At 38.1% G+C, this 11686-nt stretch overlaps 1 protein-coding gene across 1 annotated transcript; it reads right to left on the reverse strand.

Moving 5' to 3' along the window:
• Nucleotides 1–358: 358 nt before the first annotated feature.
• Nucleotides 359–2792, reverse strand: LOC128623705 (putative C-type lectin domain family 20 member A). Its single transcript, XM_053650858.1, has 5 exons — nucleotides 2301–2792; nucleotides 1513–1884; nucleotides 1063–1197; nucleotides 658–746; nucleotides 359–451 (listed from the first exon to the last, which is right to left on the reverse strand). Exons 1-5 carry the CDS (start codon nucleotides 2335–2337, stop codon nucleotides 359–361), a joined length of 726 nt encoding a protein of 241 aa, XP_053506833.1. The 5' UTR covers nucleotides 2338–2792.
• Nucleotides 2793–11686: the final 8894 nt, after the last annotated feature.

Raw genomic sequence — 11686 nt, forward strand, 5'->3', positions numbered from 1 at the left:
AAGATTTAGGTCTACAATTACACAAAACATTTGAGGTAAAATAGACTTTAATTACATGTTAGCTTCATTAGCATGCTATCTGTTAAACTAAAGAAATAAACACGCAGAAACATCTCAGCTGGCTACATTTAGTTTAAAGAGACACTTATTGTAAAGAGACAAAATTTACACTATGTTAGAATTATGAAAGAGACATAGTTTAAATAAATCTTTCCCTTCACCCTCCATTTAATAGTGAACTACACCGCATTAAACTTCCCAGAGTCAACACATTAGTCACTCTAGAGCACTACAGAGTTACATGATTTAAGAAACACCTAAAGACTTAAAGTCCTTCATTTTCTGCAGCATTATTTTCTTACTCCTTGTGAAACACCGATCCATCTGGTTGCTCTCTCCATTTCACTGTGATATTCTCTGCTATCCCATGATCTTTCAGTTTTTGCTTGATCTGAAAAACAGAATAAGACTTTTATTATTAGATAATGCAGGATAGAGATACTAATCTCCTGTGAATGCTGTAAAAGTTCTATATAAACTGTCAGATTGTGATTACAATACAGCAGTGTTTGTGTCAGAGCTTGATGGAGACTCGAAGGAGACTACATTATAAGGTTTGTACATTATAAGTGGAGTCTTGTGGAGGATGAGACTCACCTGCTCCAAGATGGCCACCAGTACTGCAGGATCGTTCACATCCTGACTGGACCGGACCTTAACCATCATGATTTTTTGCATTGTCATTCCTGGATATAGAAATGCAAAGATGCATACAAATACAAACATGCACACAATGAAACAGACATTCTGAATGCTGTTAAATTTCTCAATACAAAATTTGCTGAAACTTTAATTCACCTGAATAACAGAAGAAAGGCATTATGTCTGAGCACCGTGCATCAGCAACCTCAGTGTTATTTACATAACCACAGTTTTCATTTCCCAGTTGATTATCAGGTTTTCCAGGCATCCAGCGGATGGTAGAGACGTTGGTTTGATCTGTCCACTTCCAGGAGTCTCTGAACAGACCAAACCAAGTCCAAGTGTAGGTAGCGATCGCACTCTGTATATTTGAGTTTTCTGTTGCATTTCTAGAACTGGCCAGATCCACATGATGCGTTCTGCAGTAAGCCTGAGCATCATACCAAGTCATTTTGTTAGAGATGTAAATGTACACTTTATTTCCAGTTTTAGTGTCTGTGAGAATAATAAAAAAAACACGATTACCACTTAAGTTCAGTATAAGTTAAATGTATTCTTAAAGGAGAAAATTAAACAGGTTACAACATAAAGTTAAAATTAAGAACTCCATTACACTATTTTCTAAGTACACTCCATGTCAATGTTCATAAATATCAGGTGCTTTTTTCTGTTTAAGGTTCAGTATTTATCAATTTTTTGCTATTTATGAGTACAGTTAACTTTAATGAGAACAGTGAGAGCACACAGTCTACAATGTTTTAATGACAACCTTCTCTACTGACAAAACGTGAAACACGTGCTGTTCCTTACCATTAAAGCACACAAAGGGCCTTGTGGTAGTACAGTCTTGACAAATCCAACCCCACGTACTTGTCGCACCACACTCTTGATGTCCGCCATTGTTGTTAGGCCATCCTCCAAGCCACATCATCCCAGTTGTCAGTGGCTCATTTCCAAAGGACCAGCGCCAGCTGTTAATGTCATTGTACATTCCAAGCCATGCACTGGAACTGAATTGTTGTCTCTGTGCTTCATACTGAAGTTCAACCATGTTCTCATTACTTTCGATAATAGCCAGATCAGTGTATGTGACTCTGCAGTAAGCCTGAGCATCACTCCATGTTTTCCCCTTCTGGATCAGAAAGTACTTACGAGGTACAGACAGGACGAGAGAGATGACTCCTTTGGAGGAAAGGTTTAAAAGCTTTATGCATTGTTAGGTCTATGTTAGAAATTTTTATTTGAGTAAATTAAAATTATAACTTTTTAGTATGAAAGATATTTTTCTCAATTTGTTGGATGCAAACATGAAACACTGAATTTTATTTGTTTATAAAATCATCTGTCTAAACTCAATATTTCTGTAGCTATCTAACTCTATTGCTTCATGGTCTTAATATAGGAGGTGTTCTGTTTCAGACAGTACAGCACTACCAGTTTATGAGGATGAGGCCTATCAATTAACAGGTAAATTCATTGTTTTAAACCACCATGTACACTGAGCAGCTCACCTACACCTGGGGAATGGATGATGACTGCTGTTTTACATTTGCACTCACACACACACACACACACACACACACATACACTTCTCTTACCTGTGAAAAACAGGAGTATGAACAGACGCTGCTCCATCACTGATGTATTGTTGGGAAACTCACTGAGGAATTCAAAAAAGTGATTACAAGTCACTAAACAGAGACTCCAGTAAAACTGATAACTGCAAGTACCACATCATTACATACCATTCTATTAGAAGTTAAACTCGAATCATCATGCATCACACTTGAAAGGAATAACGGAAAACTGAACCACTAACAGTTTGACACCGTACCTGCACCAAACGGCGAATCATGTCACTGCTGGTAATAACAGTGAAAGGACATTCATTTTTGTAACTGAGAATCATGGCATTAGGGCTCGAGATGAAAGAACAGGTGAAGAAGTGTGTGTTGGGAGCGGCATCTGGATCCTGAATTGTCTCAGGATAATTTAGAAACAAGTCTGAATTTTGGTGATGTTCATACTGACAGATGGTGAAATTTGACCATTTATTTTTAAATTTGACCAGGTTTATTTTAATTTGTGTGACTTAGGTAAATACAACACATGAACATTTAAAAAATAATAATCATAATTTCACTATAAGTAAAATAAAATTCCCTATGTACCCAACACAATTGATTGCTTTGAGACTACATAGGAAGCTTGGCTTCCCCTAAAATTTCATTAAAATGCAGCAAAATGCAAATACGTAATGAAATGTTTACCAAAATGTCTATAAGTGTCTAAGTGACTATTCATTAATCTTGGTGGAATTTAATATTTTAGTGAAACAAATCAACAAATATCTCACTGCAGCATCACACTGTTTGTTAATCAAACTGTTTTTGGTGATCAGCCTAGTCTGCATTAAAATTTCCCCTTGAAGCCCTGACAAAGAGGTGATAGACACTCAAGATAAGCCTGTGTGACTCTGGGAGATTTGAGTACACTATGTTTTAATGGAGTGAACGATTAAACCTCATTGGACAACAGGCTTTGAACACATCATTTTAAGTCACACCTTGACGCACAGCTTCATTGGGTGTGAATGGGAGTGTTGGGAGAGGGTGGGTTTTACACAGAAAAAAAACATTACGACATTGATCAGATAGTTAGCTCTTTGGCTTCTACTTATAATGATTGGTAGGTCTGTCATGTAGGCAGAGCCTCGTAACCATTGCCAATCACTGAAAAGGTAATGAACTTGACTATATCAGTCAAACTTATAAATATTATAAATAAAATGTAAGTATAAGTTTCAGTTTGATTATTTTACTGAAATTTGCTGCTTAAGAGTCTAGCTATATGAAGTCACGTCCTTCTTCAGCAAGTAGCTTAGCTGAGTTTTGGTACAAAATGGCTTGCTAATGTTGACTTGATTTTTAAAAAAGTATTTTGATGCTCATACTTATAAAGAGGGACTGAAAATTAAACAAGAGGGCAGACCAAAACCCAAGGTTTTGATTCAAAACTCAAGGAGTAAAAAAGGTAATTTTAGGTCTCTTAATACAGTAAAATTGATTGGCTGTGTTTATTATTAGTCTTAGATTACCTGTAATGACCACCGTACAAGTCTCTATGAATTGCTGTAGAAACAATAATGTCAAGTGACAAGGGTAGTAGTATAAACCTCTGCATATATATATATATATATATATATATATATATATATATATATATATATATACACAGTGGGGGAAATAAGTACTGAACGCGTCATCATTTTGTTCAGTAAATGTATAAATATATTTCCACTGAAGCAATTCACATGAAATTTCAAGAACTGAGTAATAAAGTGGAATGACACACAGGAAAAAGTATTGAACAGGCTAAGAAAAAGCAGTTCTCCAAGGCAAGGAAACCAAGCAACCAGCTGAAATCCATAAGTAATTATACCCACTATCTGTGCAAATTAATATCAGCTGGGTTAGTAAATTGATGGTCTATAAAAAGGCTTTTCGTTACCTAGGTGTCACACAACAAACATCTCATGATGGGTAAAAGCAAGGAGCTCTCCCAAGATCTTTGGAACCTTACTGTTGCAAAACATATTGAGGGAATCAGATACAGATGTATTTCAAAACTTCTGAATGTTCCAGTAAGCACCATTGGGGCCATTATCCACAAGTGGAAGCAACATCACTCCATCATCAACCGGCATCGCACAGGAGCTCCTCGCAAAGTTTCTGACCAGGGAGTCAGAAGAATAGTCCAAAGAGTAGTCCAAGAGCCAAGGACCACTCGGAAAGAGCTCCAGAAACACTTAGAGGCATCAGGTGCCATCGTCACAGAGAAAACAATAGGCAATGCACTCCACTGCTCACACTCACACGCAAGACTCCATTACTAAAGAAAAGGCATGTCGAAGCTTGTTTAAAGTTTGCTATAACTCATTTGGACAAGCCTATGAAATATTGGGAGAGTGCAGTCTGGTCAGATGAGAGCAAAATGTAACTTTTTGGTTCTCATACTACACACCATGTTTGGAGAAGAAATGGCACTGAACATCACCCTAAAAACCCTATACAAACAGTGAATTTTGGAGGTGGAAGCATCATGGTGTGGGCCTGTTTTTCTTTTTTGAGAAGAATCTGCTGCCATCCCCCAGGATGATGAAAGTGAGATGTGGGTGGACCTTCCAGCAGGACAACAATCCAAAGCATACAGAAAAGGAAACTCTCAATTAGTTTCAGAGAAGAAAATCAAGGCGTTAGAATTGCCCAGTCAATCACCTGACTTGAATCCAATTGAACAAGATTTAAAGACGATATGTTTTGAAGAATGGGCAAAAATCACACCTGAATACTGCGGCCGATTAATTTCTTCATAGAGGAAGCGTCTTATAACTGTCATTACAAACAAAGGCTTCTCCACTAAGTATTAAATAAATTTCAGTTAGCGTGTTCAATACTTTTTTCCTGTCATTCCACTTTATTGCACATAACTTTAGTTAATACTGAGGTCTGGTGAAAAGTATATGAAAAAAGTATGAGCCTAAAGCCACCAACACTTATAGAGAAATATTGTTTGTAAAAGGTCAAAACATTAAATAAAAATACCGACTAAGGTAAAGCTAAAATCTGTGGCTTGGACTATGCTAAAGTTGTAGTTGGATGTTTGCATGAATACCTTCAGCAGATCCAGGGTGACTGGATTTACAAACACTTCAGCAAAAGGAAATGCCAGAGGAATGCCAAGGATTATATTGTGAGGTGGACACAATAGCTTTGAACAGTGGAGACTATTAGGAGCTCTACATGAAGGGTAAGTTGGACAGCTTTCATGTGCAGCCTACAAAGTGGGTGATTGGAGCTACTAAGAATGCAGCCACAGTTAAAGTCATGTCCATGGATTGTCAATGTAAGGTGAACTGACTGACCGGATTTGAGATATGGGTAGTGCCATTACCTTTGACCAGGTATCAAATCTAATGAGCATTAGCTTTTAACCTTTTAATATTTGTGTGATTTAAGTGTCTGTTAAAAGCTTTGAAAGTTATATTTGGTTTAATATGGAGTCTGAGTGGGTCCATATTTGGTTGGTGGTGTTGGGCAATAACACATAGTGGAGGTGGTGGTTAGTGTTCGCTTCACCCATCCACTAATCCTGGGGCAAATTGGCCAGGATTTTAAGCATTAGCAAAATAAATGTTTGTGGATGGGTCTTGCTGTAGTAAGAGATGGTTTGGAATATGTGCAGCATTGGCTGGGGAGGTGGTGTCAGGGCTGTCTATGTCAGCTCCATGTCAAGAGTGAGGAGGGCTCTGCTCCTTCGCGCTTGGCGGAGATGCACCCTGGAGCAGTCACCCGACAAGACCCTAAGGCATACCTTTGACCAAGTAATCCAATGGTCAGCCAATTCAGCCTAATATTGTGCTATCCCACCCCTATTTTTCAGTTATTCATTATACAGGTTATACAGAGTGATTCAGGACACTCAAACACAGGAATAAATTACCCAATTGTTGGTCCCAAAGAGCTGTTGCGAATATTATTCCAGGTAGCTCACCATAATCTGAAGGTGGGACATGTAGAACTGACAAAACCTTGAACCGACTTATGACCCACTTTTATTGGAAGGGCATTCACGGTGATGTTCACAGGAGGTGTGTGGCATGGTGAATCCACCTGCCACCCCACAAGGGTCATTGTGCCCTCTTCCTTTAATCAAGGTCCCCTTCAAAAGAATTGCTATGGACCTAATCGGGCCATTAGATTAGACTGCACGAGGGCATTGCTTTGTGCTAGATCTAGTAGACTATGCTATACTCAGAAGTAGTGCCCCTCTGTGACATCTCAGCCTGCAGCTTTGCGAAGGCACTCTTCTATTCCCAATGTTAAGCAGTTTAAGATTTTCAACTCAAATTAAAAAGTACTATTTAAATAGAGATATCATACAGCATTAGACAATGTAATGTAAATTTATCACTGGTTCTGATTCTTATGCTATAGTCTGTGTTTCTAAAACATTGATCCATGAGTCTCTTTTTAACTGTAATTACCTGCCAGTGTAAATATCTCTGTGCAGTCCTGCTCTAAAGAAAATAAATGTCCTAAAAAGATCAATTGTCCCACATGACATGGTCTTTAACACATTTCCCTTATTAAGTGATAAGAAATAAGTGAAGTATTTCAGTTATGCTAGTAATAGTACTTTAGTAAAGTACTGAAATATGAGAGTACTGAAAAACATACCTGAAATGTGAAGGAGGTAAACGATCAGTGTTGTAGCTTTTACAGATCTCAGTATCTTTCAGAAGTATTCTGTAGTATCTGGTAAACTGAGTTGCTATTTATCTTCTTTTAGAATTGATGACTTAATGCAAACCACCACCACCTCCTTCTTTTTCTACTTTACAAAACAGATAGGATGGAAATCTGAGATGGACAGGGAACAACTGGAAGAAAAAAAAAAAAAAAAAAAAAACAGAGCCCTGGAGATGTTTATCAAGGTGTCTTTAGTGCATCATAGGAGAAAAAAGGATTCAGTTCAGTTTTGATTATTAAACGTATACAGCACTAAGATGAGCTCCTCATACTGAACTGTAACCATGTATACTGTAGCTGTACTAATCCATTTCTTTTCATTACTGCAAATATGTGATTATTAGTTACAAATGACAATTTTTATAGCAAGGTAGTGTGTATTAGTGTCATATTAAAGGAAAACACATGTGTCTAGAGCCCTATCCAGATGGGATTATGTTCTCTGGGTGATGTTTGTAATGTACATTTTTTTTCTGTCTCTTCCATGAGACGAGCGATTTTGTTTTTCCTACAAACCCAGATATTTGTCACACATGATCATATGCTGTTTTATATGCAGGTTAAATAGAGGACATTATTGAATCAATTAATATGAACATATGTTATATGTTTAACTCTCATCCTATTGACTGGGGTACCCGCAGACTCCTGATGTGTACTTTTTGTCATATCTCACAGGTGCTTTGTTCTATCATTCAAATTTGTCATGACTTTGTCAATCAATTTGTTCCTAATGACTTCATATAATTGTTTTCAGTTTCTGTTTTAATTAGTGCTTTTTAAAAATAACAATGTATTTTTAAAATACATTTTATACTGGAGTCCTGGCGGACCCCAGTCAAAAGCACTCAATTGGGCCTATGCAGTTTTAATAAATGGAACTATTTACTGAGTTCATATTTCCCATAGGTCATAATTTAAAGTATCACAAACCATCAGAGGGGGCAGGGGCACTCTGTCAGTTATTTTGAAGTAGACAGACACACATGCAGCAGATACAGATGGGCTAGGGTTAGATTGGAAGTTAGGTTCCAGATTCCTAGTTAACTTCCAGATTGGAAGTTTTTAAAACGTGGCCGACATCGCCGGATCTAACTGAGACAGCTGGGACATGCCCTGGTCATGCCACACATGAAGAGGAGAGCTAATACTGCCATGCTCCAAGCCCCAATCTGAGTAGCAATGACCATCATGGGAGTGAGGAAAACTCCACCTGCTGCTGTGGAAGTCCAATGATCGGCTGGAAAATCTTGCAAAAGGTGTAGCCTTTGCTCCTGAAACGCAGACATGAAGGTAGCAAATGTTTCCTCCTCTTGTCACATGCCAGTATGCCCTGAGCATAGCATGAGCCAAATCGTGTGTTATAACTGCCTGTAGCATGTGGTGTTGATAGATCAATGTAAACACCATTAATTTTACATTATATACAAATTGAAAAATCTCAATTTGAATTACATTTATTCAACATTTATTTTGACACGAGGTCATACTCAGAAACTCTATCTACTTTTGTATTTAAAGATAAACACACACACACACACACACACACACACAAATGAACTGTGAATGACTATGGGTTTACTTCAGTTATTTTATATTGGGGTCAAACCATATAAATATAACACAAATAATGTTTACTTGAAATTACTGAAAACTAAATGATACCAGAATCAAAGGATGGTAAATAAGCTTTTAAGTACTAATGTGGATTGTACTTGGTATAAAAGCTGCAATTTGTATTAAAGAAAATTTAATATTTTCGTTTTGCACAATGTGCAAATTAACTGTAACATTCCTAAAATAATAATAATAATCATCTGTTTGGTTTTTTTTGTTTTGTTTTTTCAGATAACATTAATTACATAACTAATACTGTTTTAAGAAGAAATAAGTTAACATTTTGCTATGATGGTTGTCTATTACAGTAGTTTATTCTTGGGGTTCCCAGGGACCCTAGTCAGTAGTCCTTGTATGTTGTATGTTGGTAGGATGAGGGTTAAACTCAACTGTTCAGGAGTTTAATCCTCCACCTGGGTGCAGGACAGAGAAGAGTGTTGATGTAGATCTTCTTTGTATCCTAAGGGTTATTGGGTCAAGCAGTGCTTGAGGCTCAGAGAGAGCATGGTGTAGAGTGGAGTGTGAGAAGTGCTTTAATGAAGGTGGGTGCTGGTATGTTTTTGGTTTTGTAGGTGAGCATCAATGATTTAAATTGAATGCAGGACGCCTGTGGAGGGAACATAACAATGGGGGTATTTAGGGGAACTTGGGGAGGTTGAACACAATTCATCCAGCTGCATTCTGGATCAAATGATGTCCAGCAGCAGACATGATAAAGAAGGGAGGTCCCACTCTGCACAGATACGGGGAATAGGAGGGAAGCCCAACTCTGGCATATGTATGTGTGTTAGCAGAATCCAGCTAATTTTGCAAGTTCAGTAGTGAAAACTGTGTTATGATGAGGCAGAAACACGCAGTCTGCATATATGTTAGCTGCACATATTCACTGGCCCACAGGTCATCAGACAGTGGGTGATGAGAAAAACCTAAGGATGCAGCAGGAAACCACCTATTCACAGACATTTAGATTTAGATTCAACTTTATTGTCATTGAGCAGATTACAAGTACAAATGCAGTTAACATCTAACCAGAAGTGTAAAACAAAATGTGCAAATGGTATCAATCGTGCCACTGATATTTAGGCATGAAAAAACAACAACAACAACAACAAAAAACAGTGCACATGGCATGATGAGTCAGGAGACATGGACTACAGTGATGAAGACAATACAGTGCAGTGAGCAAAGGTGCAAGTAGAATGGAGGTAGTACTGTTCAAAATTAAAATGAATTAATTACAGTTAGTCCAGAGCTCGAACTCCTCTCTGTATGCTGTCTCATCATTGCTGCTGATCAGGCCTACCACTGCGGTGTCATCTGCAAACTTGATTAAAAAGTTTGAGCCATGAACAAGTACTCAGCTGTGGGTGAAGAGAGAGTAGAGGAGAGGACTAAGCACACAGCCCTGTGGGCTTGTTCTACTCAGTTGTTCTGTGTAGGCCTTGTGCACACAACCTGGAATGCTAACTAGTTGGAACCTGCACACTAGCTATAATCCAATAACAAGATCCATGGGGGCTCACCATCATTTTACATCTCAGTTTCTTCAAATCCACAAAAAACCTGACCAAATCCATGTCATGATGTTAATTTTTATACACATTTGTCACCCTAAATAAGGATGATCCCTTCTCTCTCTCTCTGCTTCTCACAAAATAGCGGATTCCATTCTCTCTCTATCTGTGAGAGAGCAGGCTTAAAGGGCCTTAGAGAAGACATTTGGCACCACCTACACGGTATACATACACATTTTTTCCACATACTCAAAAATAAATATTCACAAAAATAAATAAATAAAAGTTTATTTAAAAAGTGTTCTCTTTTACAATGTTCTCTTTTTCATTTCTGACTTATTTAGTCATCTGTGCTACAAATGGCTCTGTATGCTTCAGTAGTATCGGTATAGACATGATTCTAGTGGAATTTGGGGAGAACAGTCCTGAAACTGCCATGATCAAAATCCCCAGCAGCAACAAATGCTCCACCCAGGTGTGCAGTTTGTAGCTTGCCAATGACAGCACCAAGGTCTTTCATTACTGACTTAGTTTTAGCATCTGGAGGTACATAAATGGCTGGAATTTTGGTTGAGCAGCAGACCAGTTCAAAGTTAATTCAGTGAAAGCAGTAGTGATGATAGCATGGCTAACAAAGGGATCCCTACTTAGCAAATAACCACAGAGTTCCAATGGCTCCAAATGTACACTATTTGGCCAAAAGCATGTGGACACCAGAGCATCACACATTTATGTGGTTCTTCTCCAAACTATTACCACAAAGTCTGAAACACACAATTGTATAGAATGTATCTGTATGCTGTAGCATTACAATTTCCCTTCACTGGAACTAAGAAGCCCTAAGCGAGCTCCATGAAGACATGGTGCGTTAAGGTTGGAAGAAGGTGTAAGAATTCAAATGTCCAGCACAGAGCCCTGATCTCAACTCCACTGAACACCTTTGGGATGACAACCCAACATCAGTGCCTGACCTCAACCTCACTAATGCTCTTGTAGCTGAATGAACACAGATCCCCATAGCCACACCTCAAACTCTAGTGGAAAGCACATATGGGTGTGATGGTGTGGGTGTACATACTTTTAGACATAGTGTATATAAATCCATCTGCCGCTGCCGTGAAGAGATGAGTCTAGCACCAGCTTTGGTATGAGGAGATTAGTGTGAAAGGAGCAAAGAGATGTGATGAGAAGATATCCACAGCAAATACAGTTGCTGTTCAGTGTATGACTTAAGGTCTCGGCATGGAGCACATACAAACACACATACTACAGAATATGCTGGTGTTAGATTAATTATTAGATTAATTGATCAATTAATCAATAATTTAAATAATATATATATTTTTAAATAAACAAAATAAAAATGATAATTTAATTGATGTATTTACTATGCTGTCCTCTGCTCTGTTATGGTACCTTGGTGTGTGTGGCACAGTTATGAGCATGTTCGTAGGGACAAGACATCGATCCTTAAACAGACCCAGTACACACACATTTGGCTGATGAAGGCTGTTCAGTTCGAAATGAAATAAGCTTGTGGTC

The sequence above is a fragment of the Ictalurus furcatus genome, chromosome 19 (assembly GCF_023375685.1).
Source record: "Ictalurus furcatus strain D&B chromosome 19, Billie_1.0, whole genome shotgun sequence".
Taxonomy (NCBI): domain Eukaryota; kingdom Metazoa; phylum Chordata; class Actinopteri; order Siluriformes; family Ictaluridae; genus Ictalurus; species Ictalurus furcatus.

Excerpts from the sequence above, each read along its gene's own strand:
- LOC128623705 (XM_053650858.1), bottom strand. The coding sequence starts at position 2,337 with ATGGAGCAGCGTCTGTTCATACTCCTGTTTTTCACAG. Across the intron at positions 1,198-1,512 it reads GCCCTTTGTGTGCTTTAATG|ACACTAAAACTGGAAATAAA; the intron begins GTAAGGAACAGC and ends TTATTCTCACAG. Across the intron at positions 747-1,062 it reads AGAAAACTCAAATATACAGA|GAATGACAATGCAAAAAATC; the intron begins GTGCGATCGCTA and ends TTCTATATCCAG.